Source organism: Podarcis cretensis (genome assembly GCF_951804945.1).
Source record: "Podarcis cretensis genome assembly, chromosome: 14".
Lineage (NCBI taxonomy): Eukaryota > Metazoa > Chordata > Lepidosauria > Squamata > Lacertidae > Podarcis > Podarcis cretensis.
The window spans coordinates 56,053,644-56,074,711 of NC_137183.1; the positions used below are offsets into that span (position 1 = coordinate 56,053,644).

At 46.8% G+C, this 21,068-nt stretch overlaps 1 protein-coding gene across 1 annotated transcript; it reads left to right on the forward strand.

Moving 5' to 3' along the window:
- Positions 1-20,704, forward strand: LOC307202750 (vomeronasal type-2 receptor 26-like). Its single transcript, XM_079952954.1, has 3 exons — positions 1-352; positions 18,529-19,395; positions 20,450-20,704. Exons 1-3 carry the CDS (start codon positions 146-148, stop codon positions 20,693-20,695), a joined length of 1,320 nt encoding a protein of 439 aa, XP_079809080.1. The 5' UTR covers positions 1-145; the 3' UTR covers positions 20,696-20,704.
- Positions 20,705-21,068: the final 364 nt, after the last annotated feature.

Here is a 21,068-nt window from a genome sequence, read left to right on the forward strand (position 1 = left end):
GTGTACTTAAAAAGTAGAGGAGAAGAATATCTCTGACACATGGCACAACTATTTTATTAGTGGAGCACCAAAGTACTACCAGAATATTCTCTCCCTGGTTTTTGCTGTGAAAGAAATCAATGAGAACCCCAACATCGTCCCGAATATGAGCTTGGGGTTCCACCTCTATGAGAGCTACTTAAATGCAAGGATGACTTATCAGAACACCCTGAAACTTCTGTCCACCACAGAAAGGATTGTCCCCAACTTCAAATGTGACAAGAAAAGAAACATGATAGCTGTTATTGGGGCAGTTAACTCTGACGTCTCCCTTCACATGACTATGATCTTAGGCATCTACAAGATCCCACAGGTAAGTGAGTGTGTGGGCAGTGGAGCTTTTCTGCCTCTGGTACAATAATTCTCTTCTGGGTTCTCCAGACTTTCTTTTACTTTGGTTCCCTTTTCTGAAAAAGAGGAAAGAGAGAAAAATATATAACTGAAGGTAAATAGTCAGGCTTTGCTCTCTTTTTTTGGTAGAACATCCTACCTGGAAAGATAAAGAATTCTCACTGATATTCATGGTGTCCATGTTGGGCAGGGAGCCCTGAAGTCGTGGCTGTAGGGGAAGTGGTTGGAAGACTGCCTGACCTCCTGTCACTTGTGTCCCTGCAGCTTGTCTGGAAGTAGAGGGGGATTGGGAAGCGGGAGGGAGGTTAGTACAGTGTCAATGCACCAGTAGCAGATCTCCTCCTCCCAGTAAGCTGCATTTTGGTTCAGAAATGCTGCCCATCTGATTGGCTCCCAACAAATTAAAACAGATAAATTTGTATTACAATGAGAAGTGAATTCCTCTCCTGTCCCTGGATGTTTCTCATCAGAAAGGGATGTTTCTTGTCCATTCGTTGCCCACCAGCCTCAGCCACTATAGCTCAATGACCAAGGATGAGCACTTGGACTTGGAGTTCAGGAAGTTCTGGGGGGCCATAGGTTCCTCACTCATGAAATAAAACATGATGTCCAAGTGCAAAAGAGTTTCTGGACAGAAAATCCATCTGCAGTTCCCTTGAGCTGTCCTTCCTTCCAAAGTTGCAGAACTTGCAGGAAGATGTCAAGATCTTGTGCTCCTTTAGTGGGGTTCTTCACCTTCCCAAGTTGTTGCAGTCAAGAGAAGAAAAAGACCCCATGGAGAGGGGGGATGCAAAATAATCTGAAAATCATCAGGCCTGTTGCAAAACTCTGTTTTATGGCAACAAGGATAAGACAGGCTGCAGTTACAGGGATGGCTGCCAAATGAATACAGATTTTAATCTCCAGAATACAGAAATGTTACCTAATATAAATAAGTTTTTAGGGAATTTTTTATTACATCAGCTTCTTCATGTGGATGTGGCATATGTTGCTGTTGTTAACTTTGCTGTCTGGTCTTTGACCACAGTAAAGATTGATTGATTGATTGATTGATTGATTGATTGTTCTTCCTTAGATTGCTTATTGTGCATTAGCTCCAGTGAAGAGGACCAAGTTGCAGCTCCAAACCTTCTTCCGGATGGTGCCCAATGAGAAATATCAATATGCAGGGATTGTTAAGCTGCTTCTTCATTTCCAATGGATGTGGGTTGGACTTGTTGCATCAGATGATGAAAATGGAGAAAAGTTTATGGAAATCTTGGTGCCCATGCTTTCCCAGCATGGAGTCTGCACAGCCTTCAAGGAAAAACTACCAGGCTTGTCTCAAGGGTTAGATAATTTCAATTCACTGGAACTCATTAGCGCTAAGTCCTCCATCCTGATGGACTCAAAAGTCAATATATTAGTTCTATGTGCAGAATCTCAGACCATTACAGTTGTGAAATTGATGATTAATTTTTCTTCATTAGATGAAGATATTGCGGAGAATTCTAAAGGCAGAGTGTGGATTTTGACAGCCCAATGGGCCTTTGCATCAGAAAAATATCAAAGGTATTACGACATTCAAGTCTTTGATGGTGCCCTGTCTTTTGCAATTCACACAGAAAAAGTCCAGGGATTTAAAGAATTCCTTCAGACCCTAAAACCCAACTCTCCAAATGGAGATGGGTTCCTCCAGGCTTTTTGGGAAATGGCATTCAACTGTTTATTTTCTGTTTCCAATGAGCCCAATGAAAGCAGAGACACCTGCACTGGCAAAGAGAGTCTGGAGAGCCTTCCTGGGCACATTTTTGAAATGACCATGACTGGTCAAAGTTACAGTATCTATAATGCGGTTTATGCCATTGCATATACTTTGCAAAAGATTCTCTCATCTAGGCCAAAACACAGAATGACATCAGGCAGAGGTGGGCTCGATCCTTCAAAACTGCAACCTTGGCAGGTAAGATTTCATATTCAGAATAATTTTTGCTTGGGGCTAATCTAACGGGTGATGACACACAGTCCATAGATTTAATACACACACAAACACACACGCACACATGCATGCACACACGCGCACACCCCCCCTCTTGCAGCACTTACCTAACATATATAGCTATTTTCAGATGTAATTATCGGGTCATTTTTCTATCTTGCACCTAGCAAAGTTCATTGATTGTAATGTTCTTACAAGTTGTGCTCACATTACATATGTGATTGCAAGCTTACATTGGGGGGGGGGGAAGTAAATAAATAAATGGAGTGTTGGGAAAACTCACCATTACCTGCTCTCTATTTATTTACCCCCTCGCCCCTGCCCTCCCAGAAGGTCTTCCTTGCTGACCAGGCTCTCAGAAGGTCCAGGGAGGGTCCTGGGTGTGCAGCCCTCCCCCTTGCTTGCTGGGCTCTGGGAAGGAGGCATGAGAGCGCTTCCCTCCCAATGCCAGGGGAGCAAGGCAGTGCATGCCCACTGGGTGAGTCCCAGAGGCCAGCAAAAAAGGTGCCCCCTTGCTTCCCAGGCTGTGGGGAGGTCATGACAGGGCTCTGGGAGCATCCCTGGGTCCTCCTGCAAGCTTCCCAGAGCCTAGGAAGAATCTCTCTGCATGGAGGGCAGTTCAAATGGTTCCTGACTTTGCACAAGTGCCAGATTAGCTGTACTTCCTAGAAATCCATTTGTGCTGCAACACACATTTTTGACTCCTTTCCATTGTGTGACATAAATTGATTGATACTTTTTCCTTTCCAAAACCAGTAAAGTATCTCCCTTCTTTTTGAGCTTTGCTTTGTTTTCTTCTGCCTAGCTTCCCTCTTTCCTGAGGAGCATCTCCTTCAACAACAGTGCTGGGGACTTTGTGTCTTTTGATGAGAATGGGGAATTGGCAGCTGGATTTGATGTTCTGAACTGGGTTACTTTCCCCAACCAAACCTTCTTGCGAGTGAAAGTAGGAAAGACAGAACCACAGGAATCACACTACGTGGACTTCAGCATGGATGAAGAAGACATCACATGGCACAAAACATTCAATCAGGTGGGAGTGGACTCTTGGTTTTTTTTAAAAAAGGAAACATTTTGAAATTTACATTAGTAAATTAAATAAAAAGGGTAATGTATAAATTCTTCATCATTATTAAGCAAAATGATTCTGTAGAACCCATATGCAAATTCTTTTACCATCATTTATGATGTGAGTAGATCTTTTCTTCTTCAGAGTTCTGGTATAAAAGTATAAAATGGCAATACCAGATTGCCTTCTAAAATATGGCAGGGTTGGGCAGGGTCCAGCCCCTCTCCCCCTGCCCAAATAGGCCTGGTGGGCAAGGACAGCCTGGAGTGGAGGGTCCGGTGTGGCCAGAGGTGGGTGGGACCAAGTGACCATCCGCTCCACTGGCTGCACAGGAAGATGGCAGCCCCCAGGGACCAGCCGCAGCCATGCCATACGGCAAAGCCCATGGAACCAAGCAAGACTTACTTCTCATAACTGACTCATTTGTTTGGAAGGAAGAGTCCTGGTCTGGCAGTGTTTCTCTGAGCCTGATGTATTCTAGGGTCGCCATATGTCTGGGTAATCCAGGGCATGTCCTCTTCTTTGCAGAGGGCAACATGCCCATCCGGGGGGGATTTTTATATTTTGAAGGAAATGTCCGGGGGGGGGGGAGGATTTCGGGTGGGGCTTGGGCACAGGCTCAGGTGCGGGCGTGGGCTCCATTGCACGCCTCAGCCACGTACTTCTAGCCTGTTCCTCTTCAATTTATGGCATCCCTGCAGGTGGCGCTGTGGGTTAAAGCCTCAGCGCCTAGGACTTGCCGATCGAAAGGTCGGCGGTTCGAATCCCTGCGGCGGGGTGCGCTCCCGCTGCTCGGTCCCAGCGCCTGCCAACCTAGCAGTTCGAAAGCACCTCCGGGTGCAAGTAGATAAATAGGGACCGCTTACCAGCGGGAAGGTAAACGGCGTTTCCGTGTGCGGCTCTGGCTCGCCAGAGCAGCTATGTCACGCTGGCCACGTGACCCGGAAGTGTCTCCGGACAGCGCTGGCCCCTGGCCTCTTAAGTGAGATGGGCGCACAACCCCAGAGTCTGTCAAGACTGGCCCATACGGGCAGGGGTACCTTTACCTTTTTAATATATTTGCTTCCTACCTTGCCTTCTCTGTCAACTCCCTATATTTCAGAACCGGTTGTCTTTCCCTGTCCTCTTTCCATCCACCGTATTATAAAGATGAAAAATTCAGTTTCCCTTCTGCTTCACGACCAATATTTATATTACAATTTATTCACACATACCTCACCTTTCTGGAATAACATGTGCCAGAGCTGCCTCCAGGTCCCAGCTCACAGAGGACCAACGCTAGGCTGTAGTTATGTACAAAAGTCTTTATTGAGGTTCAGTTTCATTTTAAAGCCACAGCGTGCATCTCTACGTCTCGACCTTAGACCGGCGAAGTCCCGTCTGAGTCTCCTCCCCTTCCACACCAGTTTAAGACCCTCGCCTTGCTCCACCTCTTCCTAAGTTCCTTTCTCCTCTGGGCCCTCCTGCCCGCTAGGGTCTCATCCTTCCTGGACTCCTCTGACGCTGACCCTGACGATTCTTGCCCCTCCTTCCGGCGGGCTTTAGGACCTGGTTCCCTATCCGGGCTACCTTCTGTGCCGCTTGCCTGTACCTTTGAACTTGGCGCGCGCACCCAGCCTGCAACTTTCCTCTTGACCGTTAACTCGCTCTCCGATGGAGGCGTGGTCAACCCTGACTCATCTTCTCTCGCTGGTGGTGCATATGTGGGCTCTGACACCTGGGACTCCTCCCCCCCACTGCGCTCTGGTGGGGAAGCTGGTCCTGATTTCCAACTGCTGCTCTGGGAGTCCCCGCTGGCCCCTTGCTTCTGGGGTGTCCCCCTTGGGTCGCCCCTTGCCCTGCCCATCGGCGCCCCCTTCTGTGAATCTTCCGATTCGCTGGAGAGGCTCATGGAATCTATCGGGCTGCTGTCATATTCTCCTACGCTGCCCTCGGATTGCTCCCCCTCGCTCTCCATCTCCTCTCCTCCCTGCGCTCCCGCTGAGTCCCTGACAACATGAATCTGCCCAATGATCTCATCTCTTTGGTTCAAATTGTGTTCTTTACCATGCAAAAGGGAGCTTCCTCTTCTCCTCTTTTTCTGGCTAGGTGCTGCCCCTTGGTTTGTGCAATGATCGGTGCCAGCCAGGCTACAGCCGGAGAAAGAAGGAAGGGCGGCCTTTTTGTTGCTATGACTGTGCTTCATGTCCAGATGGGATGATTTCAAATCAAACGGGTAGGAGACATCAGCTGCTCTTTTATAAAATGCTTACTAAACTATTTCAACAGTTTCCCCTTATTAAAAGTTCAGTGCTCCCGAACAGAACAGCAGTTGCACTCAGATCTGGAAGAAAGAAGACGGACGCAGAGAGTTCGGCAAGCTAGAGCCACAACTTTAACCTTTACAAAGTAGACCTGTGGAAATAGGTGTGGATCATGTCCAGTGTTCTCTGCCTGCTCCCCACCTGCCACAGCTTGCTTAACCCTCCATCCCCATAGTTTTAGGGCTGAGAGCCAGAAACACAAAATAAAATTCTGCTGCTCCAAGATATCCTAGTGGGCTTCTCACTTTTCAGTAGAGATGACCGTTTGCTCTTTCAATGGCACCATATTAACAGTCATCAATACTTTGCTTCCTAAATTCCTGGTGATGTCATTGATACCACCTATATGGTTTATGAAGAAAAAATACCTGTTGCATTTTACTGGTTTCCACTTATCTCTGATACTTGTTTCCAACTAATTCTGTTTTGGGAGCAAAAGCAATATTTCTTTCAAAGGAAATTTGAAAGGCCTTTGGAAATGGAGGAATCCATTTCATTACAAAGAAAAAAAGATGCCAGAAGAAAAAGGTTCCCTAATTTGTGGGAACTCATACATCATTATTCTGATTTATTTATTTTTTAGATTCGGATTATTGTTTCAAATGCGAAGAACGTCAATTTCCAAACCAGGAGAAAGAACATTGCATTCCTAAGACCCACAATTTTCTTTCCTATGCTGAGCCTTTGGGATTCACATTAGCGGCCTTAGCTCTGCTCTTCGCTCTGGTCACAGCCTTGGTCCTTGGCGTCTTCTCTAAGAACGGGGACACTCCCATTGTCAAAGCCAACAACCGGGACCTCACTTACACTCTGCTCCTTGCCCTCTTGCTCTGCTTCCTCTGCTCCTTGCTCTTCATTGGCCAGCCTCACCCAGTGAGCTGCTCTTTACGACAAACGGCCTTTGGCATCATCTTCTCCATTGCGGTGTCTTGTGTCTTGGCCAAAACCATCACGGTGGTTCTGGCCTTCATGGCCACCAAACCAGGATCCAGGGTGAGGAAATGGGTGGGGAAATCTCTGGCCAACTCTGTTCTTCTGGGTTGCTGCTCACTTCAAGCCAGTATTTGTGCTGTTTGGCTCTGTACGGCTCCTCCCTTCCCAGATGTGGACATGAACTCTCTGGCGGAGGAAATCATCGTGGAATGCAACGAAGGCTCTGCCCCCATGTTTTATTGTGTCCTGGGGTACCTGGGATTCCTGGCCATGGTCAGCTTCACGGTGGCTTTCCTGGCCAGGAAGTTGCCAGACAGTTTCAACGAAGCCAAGTTCATCACTTTCAGCATGTTGGTGTTCTGCAGCGTTTGGCTGTCCTTTGTTCCCTCTTATCTGAGCACCAAAGGAAAGCAGATGGTGGCTGTGGAGATCTTCTGCATCTTGGCCTCCAGTGCAGGCTTGCTCGCTTGCATCTTCTTCCCCAAATTGTACATAATCCTTCTGAGGCCTGACTTGAACAGCAAAGACCGCTTGATTCTGAGGAGCAAATAAGAGTCAACTTGCTTTGATGCCTTTTATTGGTGCATTATGAGAAATTCCTCCATTTATTGGAAGAAAACCCACCAAGGACAGCATGCGCCAAAACTATAGTCGCATATAGATGTGAAACAAGATTTGAACTCTACAGAACCCCACATGGAAGGCTGCCTCGGGCCAGGTGACACTGTGCAGCTGCTTAGAGTCACAAGAATTTGTTTACATTCCAGAGACATTCCAGGTTGTTGGAAATCTCACGGGAGAAGGATGTGATGTTTACTAGTTTCCCGTTCCTTTGTGTTTTCAGTTGCTCTCTGCTCTCACAGAGAGAGGATGTATTTTTTTTTCTGTCTGCGTAGCTAGAGAATAAAGCATAGCGATGTAGCCATAAATATCATCACTTCCGCGTGCTGCATTGATTCTCTGCTGAATGGGAATGTGCCTGGAGCCTCATTAAAGGCTCAGGTCGTTAATCACGTTGGAGGGCAATTCCAGAAGATGCGCTTTATCAGCTCAGGAAGCAATGCTGTTCACCCCCAACTGAGTCTGCTGAACAAGGACCCCATAGTTGACAGTACTGAAAAGATCAAAGGGATATAACTGGGACACATTAACCTCATCTCTCTCCTAATGTAGCTTATCATAGAAAGCCACAAAAGCAGGTTCCATGCCTAAATTGGGCCTGAACCCAGACTTAAAGGGCCTAGAAAATTGTTTTCATGGCTCTGCCTATCACCACCGGCTCAGGAACCTTGCCCTAGAAGGGCAGATGAGTGACTGGTCATTCCTTAAGCTTTTCAAGGGAGGGTTTCTTAAGAAGTGGTCTTATCACAGCCTCATCTAAGCAGGCAGGGGCCGTCCCCTTGCGCAAGAAGGCCTTAATTGTTGCAGAGAAGCGATATTGAGCTGCATGGAAGTTAAATCTTATGTAAGACTGACACCCTTTTAGGAATTGTTCATATGTTCCTTTAATGTTCAGAAGCATTACTTGCCGTAGGGATGATAGAGGAATAATACATTGAAACACATTCTCAAAATGTAAGTTTATCCAAGCATAGGCTCAGTTTCACTTAGAAAAACACAGCTTCTTGCTTTAAACCCAACCGTGTGTCTCTCCCTCTTCCAGATATGCTCTCGGCCTGTACTTCAGGATAGAGGCTGTGAGAGGTGTGTGCTGCCAAAGCCGGCATAGATAAAACTCCAGGCTCGCTGCCAGTTACAATCTTTTTGATTTATTTACAAAGTTCTAAAGAACATCTCCAGAGCTTCAATCATGTCCGACCCTGTCGGCAAAGATGCCTCGTCTGGTTTCTTTTTACGTTTTTTTGGCCAACATGCAAGTCGGCGGAAACCCCGCCTCTGATTTCCTCTGTTCAAAGAATGACTAGTTCCGGGCTCAGCCTCCCCCCTCCCTGCCTCCTCTTTGCTGTCAGACGACAGACTACTAATTATCTCTTTCGACTCTCTATAAGTGCTGGTCTCTCCCCTTAGCTCTTTCCCCGTTTGCCTCTCCCTGACATCCACCCCCTCCTCAAAGGCCCCCTCCCGCTCAGGAGACCCGACTATACCCATCTCTCTTTCCTCTGGGGTGGTAGGGGAGAAGCCAGCAAAACTACCCTCTTCCTCATCCGTCTCTTCGAACACCCCCCTCCAACCCCCAGTTCCTGGTGTTCCCCAATAGACACCTTCAACTTCTTCTTCCTCCTCGTCCGATGCTGGGAAACCTTCAAATTCCTCTTTGTTGCCTGTTGTTTCGAACACCTGTTGAAAGAACCTACCCCGGGTTTTGGGTTTGTCAGGGAAAAACTGTGGAACTCCTCCACCAGGCCCTTGTCGGAGATACTGTCTTCCGGGACCCAGGTATTCTCTGAGGTCGGGGCCCCTTCCCACGCCACCAAATATTCCAAATTCCCCCCTCCAACGAGAGTCCAGTATTTCCGTTACCTCGTTGCACTGCTCCCTTTCCTCCATTTCGCATGGTGGGATTTCCCCCTCCCCACTACCCTGCCTCCTTCCCCCTCCCTGTAGGGGAACAGCAGTGACCTGTGGAACACCGGATGGATTCTCATGCTCTCTGGCAACCTAAGCTTAAACGCCACCGGATTGATTTGGTGGATAACCTCAAAAGGCCCCACCTTCCTGGGCTTGAGCTTTTTGCAGCCCCCTCTCCAAGGCAACCCTTGCCTCCATCTCCACAAACTGTTCAGCTGTGGGAACACTCCACGACTCCTCTCCCCTTCCTGGGAAAGCCCTTGGATGACGCCCGTGATTGGCAAAGAACAGAATCATCCCAGTGGATACATTCTCCGTGTTATTGTAAGCAAACTCTGCCAGGGCTAGTTTGTCCACGCAATTGTTCTGTTTTTGACTTACGTAACACCGCAAATACTGTTGCAAAACAGCATTCGCCCTCTCTGCTTGCCCATTGGTCTTGGGGTGCCTAGCCGTCGTAAAGCTCACTTCCACCTGGAGCAGCCCCATGAGTTTGCGCCAAAATCGTGAGGTAAATTGAGCCTCCCGGTCCGAAACCACCTGTGCAGGTAGCCCATGCAACCTAAACACATGCTCTACAAACAGCATGGCTGCTTCTTCCGCCGTCACGGCATGCGAACAGGCCACGAAATGGCACATCTTGGTCAAGAGATCCACCACCACCATGATAGCGGTCTTACCCTTACATCTGGGCAGATCAGTGATAAAATCCACCCCTACCACCTCCCATGGCTTTCCGGGTGTCGGCAACAGTTCCAGCAACCCCGCTGGTGCTGCCCTTTCCCCTTTGGCCCTCTGGCATGTGTCACACCCTCACACATATTCCTTTACATCCTCTCTCACCCTTGGCCACCAAAATTCCCGTGTGACCAGTAGCATGGTCTTATGCTGTCCAAAATGCCCTGCCGTGCAGCTGTCGTGGAGTTGCTTGAGAATTCTGCCCCGAAGTTTTTCACCTGGAACATACAAGGCCCCCCTATGGTACAGGAGCCCCCCTTTCACTTCAAAACCCCCCTCGGCACCCCCTTTTTCTCTTATCTCCCCTATCTTTTGTCTGGCAAAGTCATCGTCTCTGAGCAGTTGCATTAGTTTGTCGTCTGTGACCAACATCCCCCCCCCACATCCATTTGCTCTTGGGGAACATCAGCCTTGCCACCGGAGGTCCTTCTCCCGTCATATACTAAGGTTTCCGGGAGAGCGCATCCGCCCTCGCATTCTGCTCTCCCAGCACATATTGGATCTTAAAGTTGAAGTTGGCAAAGAACTCTGTGTTGGTTTCTATTTCCCTCACTGAGCAGCAACTGCAGTCACAAGACATTGTTTTGGATTCCACAGTCCAAGTTACTGTTGGATTCCCACGGGAATGGGAGACTGGATGTGACGTACACTGGTTTCCTGTTTTTCAGTGTTCTCTCGGTTTCTTTGTTAGAGAGATGGTTGCTTCTCTGCTCTCACAGAGGCAAGATGCAAGTTTGTATTCTCTCAGCATAAAGTGTAAATAAAGTTAAAGAATGTAGCACATACTGCTTATCCTTCTGCTGTGTGGACTACTCTGCTTGGGCTCAAGATAAGACGAGCCAGTATCAGCTTCAGATGGGCCAAAGCTGGTCAAAATCTCACACTGCCCATCTTATCTGTCTCTGGCACAACACCCGTGCCGTACGCCAGTACTCCAGATTTTTGTGGTCCGTGCACACCAAAATTTGGTGCTTTGCCCCAATCAGGAAGTGCCTCCATTGTTTGAAAGTAGCGACGATCGAAAGCAATTCTTTATCATAGATGGTGTAGTTCTGCTCCAATTTGTTCAGTTTCCGCAAAAAAAGGCACACGGCCGCCACTCCCCCTTTTGATCTGGCTGCAGCAGCACCGCCCCTATCGCCCGATCAGATGCATCTGTCTCCACACGTAGTGGTTGAGCAGGGTTGACGTGGATCAGTTGCTCCTCCGAAGCGAAAGCCCTCTTAAGCTTCTCAAACCCCTCTTGGGCCGCCTGTGTCCACTGAAACATTTTCTTGATGCTGAGACAGTCCGTTATGGGCACCGTCAGTTTTGTGAAATCCTTGATGAATTTCCTGTCAAAATTGTTGAAACCCAGGAAACGCTGAACATCTTTCCTGGTCTTGGGACTCTCCCATTCCACCACCGCCTTCACCTTCTTCGGATCCATGGCCAAACCCTGGTCCGACAACCGGTACCCCAGGAATTCGACTTCCTTTGCATGGAACTGACATTTCTTCAGCTTGACCCACAAGCAATGCTCCTTAAGTTTGCTCAGGACCTGACGTACGTCCTTTACGTGCTGTTTCTCGTCTTCGGAGTACACTAGCAAGTCGTCCAAAAAGCAAATGCAGTTCTGGTACAGCAAAGGTCCTAGTACGTGGTGCATGAAGGCTTGGAAACAGTGACTTCTGCACTGCAAACCAAAGGGCAAGATGAGATACTCAAACGCCCCCAGCGTGGTGAACACGGCGGTCTTCCACTCATCCCCCTCTCGCACTCGGATGAGGTTGTATGCCCCCCGGAGGTCCAGCTTGGTGAAAATCTTCCCTTTCCACACCCGGGCCAGAACATCGTCAATCCTCGGCATTGGGAAAGCCACCGGTTCCATCAGGCTGTTCAGGATTCTAAAGTCCACTACAAGCCTCCTCTCTTTAGTCAATTTCTTGTCCACAAAGAACACGGGGCTCCCCCTGCCGCCTTGGACTCCCTGATGAACCCCCTTCTTATATTTTTCTCAATAAAATCCTTTAGGTCCTTGATCTCCCCCTCCGACATGGAATAGGTCTTTCCCACCGGCAACGTGGCCCCCGGGACCAGGTTGATCTGACAGTCATATGGCCGATGGGGTGGCAATGCATCCGCCTCTTTCTCACTGAACACCTCCTGTAGATCCCTGTAACATGACGGAATCTCGGTCATCCCCGCTCTGCATGCTGCTGCCCTCCTGCCCTCCGTTTGTTGAGGTTGCTCTAGACCCAGGCAGTTCTCCATGCAGTGCGTCGAACCGAACGTCAGGGACCGTTGATGCCAGGAAACCACCGGATCGTGCAAAGCCAACCAGCTCATGCCCAATATGATAGGCGGACCCGCCAGTGTGGCCATGTGAAAGGCGATGACCTCTGAGTGGGTAGCCACCCGCATCCGCATTGGAGGTGTTTGATGTGTCACTTCACCTCCCAGCAGTTCTCTTCCATCAATTGTGGTCACTTGCAGCGGAAAATCCAAAGGCCTCAGGTTCAGTTGGTGCTGCGCTGCAAACTCCTTGCTAAAAAAGGACGCTGAAGCTCCAGAATCAACTAGGGCCAACTCCTCCACCGCCTGGCCATTTGGGAGTTCTAGGATCACCTTCAACACTATGCTTGCTTTGGGGTGCCCAAGCCGAGGACTTTCGGTGCTGCTCCCGCCTGGCTGTTGCCCCGGTCCACCACCAGCTAGGCTTCTTTGTTTCCCGAAGGCTGGGCTTCCTCTGCCTCTGCCTGTTGGGTGGCCCCCACCATTCCCTGCAAGTTACGACGCTCTGGACACACTGGCAAAGTGCCCAATTTTCTGACACACAAAACATCTTTTTGCTGCTTGCCAGTCTTTATTCTCCTTCCCGTCCGACCGTTGTGCTTTCAAACTCTCCCGCGCCCGGGCTGTGCCTATCTCCATGGGCTCCTGCTCTTGTTGACGTTCTGAGGCAGCTGCAGGTATTTCAAGAATGCGGTCACCATGGAAACTCTGCTCTCTGCCTTGCTTCCTTTCCCGCCATCTGGCTTCCTGTCTCAAACCCACCCCAAGAGCAGCCTTCGTTAATTTGTCCATATTTTTAGGGCGGGGCCCCCTCGCAAGCTCATCCTTAATTTCTGGGTTCAGTCCATTTTTAAACAAAGCTTGTACAGGGTCTGCTTCTAAATCCCAACCCAGTTTCTGCACGAGCATAGCGAATTCTGACCAGTAACTGCGTACCATGGATTTGCCTTGTTTCAAAGCCAAAAGCTCCTCCTACGTCTTGTGAATTAAACTTTGATCTGCATAGATAAGGTCCATAGCTTGCCAAAACTTGGCCACATTTCTGAGGGCTTCATTATTCGAGGCTATTAACAGCCGGATCCAACTTCTAGCCCCTCCCGACAGGTGCCTAATTATGTGAGCAACTTTCTGGGCATCGTCCCCAAACTTAGCCGATTCAAGCTCTAAAAAGTATTTCATCTCAGTTTTGAAATCCAAGTAACTTTCCAGGTCGCCATGGAACCTTTCCACCCACACTGGCTTGCCCCCATCTGCCGATAGTCCACCTGTGGCTCCTCTCTGAGCAGCTCTGGCTTCTTCCAGATGGGCCTGCAAGTCGGACGATCTCTGTTCCAGAGCGACATTTCTCTTCCTCAGCTCCAAGATCTCCTACTCCATTCTGTGGCTTATTCCTTATTCCACCAGCTTTTCAGCAGCAAGAAAGGAGACGAAGCATGCTGTGAGAGGTGTGTGCTGCCAAAGCCGGCATAGATAAAACTCCAGGCTCGCTGGCAGTTACAATCTTTTTGATTTATTTACAAAGTTCAAAAGAACATCTCCAGAGCTTCAAAGCATGTCCGACCCTGTCGGCAAAGATGCCTCGTCTGGTTTCTTTTTACGTTTTTTTGCCCAACATGCAAGTCGGCGGAAACCCCGCCTCTGATTTCCTCTGTTCAAAGAATGACTAGTTCCAGGCTCAGCCTCCCCCCTCCCTGCCTCCTCTTTGCTGTCAGACGACAGACTACTAAATATCTCTTTCGACTCTCTATAAGTGCTGATCTCTCCCCTTAGCTCTTTCCCCATTTGCCTCTCCCTGACAGAGGCCATGCAGCTATTTGAAGAAATCCACTTTCAATTTCCGTCCTTCTCTCTGTTTCACTTCAGAGACTTTGCTCACCGCTGCTCTGCTCTCTCTCTATTCACTGGGAGAAGGAGCATCAAGAGTGTTTCTTCTCAATGGTGTCCAGAGAAGATCCCAAGACTTCTCTCCCAGCTATGTTCATCACACAGCCATCTTCCTGCGCTGTGACATCACAGTGAAGTCACTCACACCAAAGGGAGTCTGTGACTTGGTGCTTCTCATGTGACAAGTTAACCAATCACACGAGAGCCACTAAAGAACCTACTAGAATTGGCTGTTTAACCAATCAAAACTCAAAGTGCTTTTTGTAATCACACAGCAATATATATTTGAACATTCCTATCTTAGCATATTAAACCCCTATACCAAACATTATTCCCCTCTCCCATCTCAGCTCACTGTTTTCTCCTTGGTCAGTTTCATCAGCCAGTAGGGGCAAGGGGCAAATACAAACGGAACACAAAACTCACTGTTAGAGGTAAATGTAACTGTTGATGGAAACACAACTGTGTAAAGTGTAACTGGATAAAGCATGAAACTACTGAAAGGGCAACTGTAATAACTAGACTGGAAAATGTAAAAACAGTAATAACCAGAATGTATCCTTTCTGCAAAACGATTTCAATCTGTCAGCTTTGACAAATTTGACAGATACGCAGTGCCACCTACTGGGTCTACAGCAATTCAACTGCTTTATTGAATGGCTTATTCAGAAAACAGTGCAGAAAATATCAGCAGTTCATACATATATATGTCTGCTGTATTTTTTTTTATATTAAATATTTAATCATTTTTTCGATACAACCACCGCAAAAGACACATACAACAAAAACCACAATGGCAATAATAACACAATATGACAATTCAGATTTGAACACACCCATGACTACACCTTTTTTAACAATGTCTGCTGTATTATCACAACTACAGGAACTAACAGGGAAGGCCCGGCTCCTTGGTTTTTCTTTCTTCTCTGAAGGAGTCATCACAGGCATGTCCATCAGGTCTGTCCCTGAAACCACAACACAACACGAAACCCACCATTCCTCTGGGAGCCAGCTTTCTGTTCTTCATGGAGCTGGGAAGGTTCATGAGAACCCAGGTTACTCGCTTAGGAGTGGGTGTCCCTCAGTGGGGGTTTCTGTTTCTGACTCTTGTTCTGGGAATGCCAGCTGTGATGGGGCCGTTTAGCCAGGTTCCACCAGCCTGCTCAATCACGGTTCTGGCTCCTGTGGCTGCTCGGCCTTGGGGGTCACCGCTGGGCTTACTGGTTCTGCCTCCCTTGCCTGCTCCTCTTGCTCTACTATCACGGTATTGACGAGGAATGAAGGGGAGGAGGAGAGACAGGTAGAGGAAGGGGGGCAGGACGTGGTGGTGGAGGAAAGAAGGGAAAGCCAGGAGGAGGGACAGCTCACAGATGTTGGAATAGAGCCTCAACACCGCACAGGAAGTTCTGGCACAGACAGTGAAGCAATGCCTGTTCCATCTGCCCAGGAAAGGAGAGTGTTAAAGAGGAGGCAGCAGAGACATCACATGACAATTCCACGTCTTTTCTGTTGGAGAAGGGGCGGGCGTAAGGCACTCCAAGAATCTGAGCCGGACGATTCGGATGTGTGATTGTAATGGGCTGCTTGTACATATGTAAAATAAAGACTGTATATATGTATCTCTGAGTGAGCAGAGGCATTTCTTGCGGAGAGCGTTCACAGGCCATCACATCTACAGGCCTCACCTCCCAGCTGTCCCCTTGGGATCCCTCTGTCCAGCCCTCCCCTGGTTTTCCCCTGGGAATAGTCGCCTGGTTGATCACAGTGGCGGCGCCAGCATTGCCCTCCCTCCCTCAGCACCCCTGCGGCCTGTCGCCCTGGTGACTGTGGTGGGTCACCGGGCCCGCCTCGAAGTTTTTTTGCATACACTGGGTCCCTGGCCCGGAAAGTCTGGGGGTCCCTGCTTATCCCCACCACTGCCTCATCCTGAGCTCTGTCGGGGTGAAGGCGGTCCAGTCTTGTTGTGAGGCGCTGGCCCATGAGTAGTTCTGCTGGGCTTTGGCCAGTCATTGTGCTGTGTCCATTGGTGACACATGTACACTTGAGGAATATGGTGCATGTGTGATTGAGGAAGAGTTTTGGAAAAACTAGGGAGCTCCCTTCAGATTACCGGTTTGCAGGTGGGCTGCTTGCTTTCCTGTGACTCGCCATTCCCCGTGCACTACTCAACGAGAAATATATATGATTATTTTGCTCTTATTATTTTGTCTCACAGAGCACAATGCTCAACAGAGATAACTTTGAAACGTGTAATTATCTCAAGCTGATGGGTATCATCATTCGTCTTGCCAAATCCCGTGTACATTTTGTCAGGCCATGAACACAGTCAGTATCAGAGTGTAAAAGCATAGGTAAAATAAACCTTGTGTCATTCAGAGCTCCAGTGAGAAATTCTGAACACACAGGATCTCATCAGTCAGATCTTTGGCACTTTCCATTTGTCAAAATAATCCAGAGCCATTAAACCTATTGCAATTTATGGTGGATGAGAGAAAAATCTGCCTTTCTGCATCACTGTTGGTCAAGATGGCAGGAACATTTCTGCTGCTGCTCCTTCTCTTCCTGTGGCTGCAGGTGCCTCCAGCTGAGTGCAAGGAAGACTCTGAGAGATGCGCCATGACGGATCCATTCCAGCTTCCATTCCAGTATTATAAGAGAGGGGACCTGATCATTGGAGGAATTGTTAATAATTATGGCTATTTATCTGAAGAAATAGATTTCCAGGACCATCCAAACATGAAGTTTACAGATGAACTTTTGTAAGGAAATCACGCTCTCCTTCATAGTGTACACTTCTATATGCTGCTATAGGCTACAACTACACCACACAAACCATGGCATGCTCGGAAAACATTTGACTTCTTGACTTTTTTCCATGTATGAAGGTTAAAATTACATTTTTTCCTCTTTATATTGTGATCATGGCATCTTCTTCTGTGTTGCTTTATTCCTCATCTGGAGGTTTCTGTCTTCTGCCTCTTCTGCTTTCTCCTCTTCCTCCCTCTGTCTTTCCTTCCACACCATGCAGGGATGGTTGAGCTTTGCAGCAAAGCTTGATCCCCACATTCACAATCAGCATCATTTCTTTTGACAGTCACAGATGCTGTAATCAGGAATATCATAGATTCTGGATTATATTACCAGCAGCACCATATAAACAATATTGGGTATAAGTAACTGAAGTGTTCCAAACTTTTCCCCTCAATACAAAGTACCTCACTGAGGTATGGTCAGTGTAGATCAATTGAAACTAATGCCTCTATGTTTGTCTGATCTATTAATCATATGAAAATAAGTGTGTGTGTGTGTGTGTGTGTGTGTGTGGCAGGATTTGAATATTCAGCACAAAACTAAATGCTTTTTAGATGAGATATTCCTAAAGGTGACCGAATATTGAGCATGGATTTCCATTATGAAATGTTAGGCAGCACAATGCATATTAGGTTTTTGCTTATTTGTGTTATTTAATCTTTCGGAATTTGCTGAAAAAAAGCCAGAAAAGATGAATGCCTCTGACACATTTCCAATTCTATTTTTAGTTCAACACTGAAGTACTACCAAAATACTCTCTCCCTGGTGTTTGCTGTGAAAGAAATCAATGAGAACCCCAACATCGTACCGAATATGAGCTTTGGGTTCCACCTCTATGATAGCTTTTTGAATACAAGGATGACTTATCAGAACACCCTGAAACTTCTGTCCACCACAGAAAGGATTGTCCCCAACTTCAAATGTGACAAGAAAAGAAATATGATGGCTGTTATTGGAGCACTTGAGTCTGACATCTCCCTTCACATGACTCTGATCTTAGGCATCTATAAGATTCCACAGGTATAATAATAATAATAATAATAATAATATGCAAGGAATGCACTCTGATAAGGAGCCTCAGCTTAAAGCAAGGGCTGTAAGATCTAGGGGAAAGTGAGTTGTTAGTAAGACTAAGGACTCAGCTAGATTGGTAAAGGAAAAGCGTTCTGTATCCATTGTATATGCAGTATAAAACTGTGACACCAGATGGCGCTGTGGAGACCCGTCTTTCCCTATCGGATTTCCCTGTATGAATTTATAGCAAGTTTAACTGAATTGCTTCTTTGATGCTTCTAGATCCAGCCTAAGATCACTCAGTTGGTGGCAGCATGCTTGCTTGTGACACAATTACCAGGGCACAGTTCAATAAGAAATATGTATTATTATTTTGCTCTTACTGTGAGGAAATATCTTTCTCAATCACACATGTTATAACACTTCTAAAACAAGGAACTTGGGCTTACATCATTCAAATTCCTCTAATATAAAAAACTAAAGAATATATATTTTACCTTCAATAAATTCTCATGGCTTCCACTTCAGGCAGTTATTTGGGATGAATCCTAACCATTTGCTATATCTCTCCAATTATTGTAAGATTGATTGTTCTTCCTTAGATTGCTTATTGTGCATTAGCTCCAGTGAGGAGGACCGAGTTGCAGCTCCAAACCTTCTTCCGGACGGTGCCCAATGAGAAATATCAATATGCAGGGATTGTCAAGCTACTTCTTCATTTCCAATGGACGTGGGTTGGACTTGTTGCTTCAGATGATGAGAATGGAGAGAAGTTTATGCAAATCTTAGGGCCAATGCTTTCCCAGCATGGAGTCTGCACAGCCTTCAAGGAAAAAATACCAGCCATATCACAAGGGATGGATCATTTCATTTCACTGGATCCCATTCGGGCTAAGTCCTCTTCCCTGGTGGTCTCAGAAGTCAATATATTGGTTCTATGTGCAGAACCTCAGACCATTACAGTTGTGAAGTGGCTGCAATATTTCTATTCATTGGATGAAGATATTGCAGATAATTATGCAGGTAAAGTGTGGATTTTGACAGCCCAATGGGCCTTCTCATCAGAAGCAATGCAAAGGTATTATGACATTCAAGCCTTTGATGGTGCCCTGTCTTTTGCAATTCACACAGAAAAAGTCCAGAGATTTAAAGAATTCCTTCAGAACCTAAACCCCAACTCTCCAAATGGAGATAGGTTCCTCCAGACATTTTGGCAACAGGCATTCAATTGTTTATTTTCTGTTTCCAATGAGCCCGATGAAAGCAGAGACACATGCACTGGCAAAGAAAGTCTGGAGAGCCTTCCTGGGCATATTTTTGAAATGACCATGACTGGACAAAGTTACAGTACCTATAATGCGGTTTATGCCATTGCATATACTTTGCACAAGATTCTCTCATCCAGACCAAAATACAGAATGAGGTCAGGCAGAGGTGGACTCGATCCTTCAAAACTGCAACCTTGGCAGGTAAGATTTCATATTCGGAATAAATCTTTGCGTAGGGCTGATCTAATGGGTGATGACACCGTCCATAGACTGAATACACAAGGAAGGAAAACACCCTTTACAGCATTTCCCTTTCCTGCACAAAACAAATGTTATTTTTGGTGCTTCCCAGTTTCCCTTGCCTTCAAGTTGGAGCCAGAATCAATATATTCCCTGTTCTTCCCCTTCAAGTTGCAGAGGTGGAAGTATCTCCTCCTGCATTTCCTCACACAGAAATGTCACCTCTTTGTAGAACTCAATAATGTTCTGCTGTCCTATGTGTTTGTGACGATGATATGTCAGGAGTGTTGAAGAAGGAGGGATGTTAAAGTGGGTCTCATGATGTGTTAAAGATAGTATGTTTTTAACCATGAAGAACCAATCCAGTACTTCTCTTAGGCAACATCCCACCATTTGACATTGCACAAACGAATGATGTTTGTCTCTCAGCACCTATTATAAAATTTACCATTGCTGCTCTCTGTTTCTTCCCCCCTTCCCCCTGCCCTCCCAGAAGGTCTTCCTTGCTGACCAGGCTCTCAGAAGGTCCAGGGAGGGTCCTGGGTGTGCAGCCCTCCCCCTTGCTTGCTGGGCTCTGGGAAGGAGGCATGAGGGCGCTTCCCTCCCAAGGCCAGGGGAGCAAGGCAGTGCACTCCATACCAGCCTCAGGGAAGGAGACATAAGCCACTGGGTGCGTCCCAGAGGCCAGCCAAGAAGGTGCCCCCTTGCTTCCCAGGCTGTGGGGAGGTCATGACAAGGCTCTGGGAGCATCCCTGGGTCCTCCTGCAACCTAGAGTGCAGCTCCAGGGGTTGCTGACTTTGCATGATTTTGCCTTTGCTCATGGACCCCCAGAAAGGAAGCCACACATAATTGGCAGGTCAACTGTACTTCCTAGAAATCCAAAGGTGGACCACACAATGTTTTACTCCTTCCCATTGTGTGACATATATTGATTGACACTTTTTTCTTTCTAAAACAAATCAAGCGTCTCCTTTTCTTTACTTTTTGAACTTTGCCTTGTTTTCTTCTGCCTAGCTTCCCTCTTTCCTGAGGAGCATCTCCTTCAACAACAGTGCTGGGGACTTTGTGTCTTTTGATGTGAATGGGGAGTTGGCAGCTGGATTTGACCTTATTAACTGGGTTACTTTCCCCAACCAAACCTTCTCACGAGTGAAAGTAGGAAAGGTAGAACCACAGGAATCGCACTATGTGGACTTCAGCATGGATGAAGAAGACATCACATGGCACAAAGCATTCAGTCAAGTGGGAGCATTTCTTTAATATTAAGAATACAAATACAAGAATAAGGTCCAATATTAACAACATTCTTCTTTTTTTAAAATAAGTTTTTATTAAGATTTTAAAGGTTACAGAAAAAAAGAAAACAATCAATGAAGAAAAAGAAAAAAACAATACATATCATCAAAAAAACAGAAAAAAGAAAAAAGAAATAAAAAACAAGTCAAACCTTTAACTCACTTACTTACATTCACTTATTTCCTTGACTTCCTCACGCCTCCCATTTTTGTATTCTAATTCAATTAAATATTCCAGCAAATCCTTCCAACTTTGTTTTTATCCTAATAATTTATCTTAACATATTATAATTTTACCTTCTCTCTTTCACCAATTCATTTTTACTTAATCCTTTATA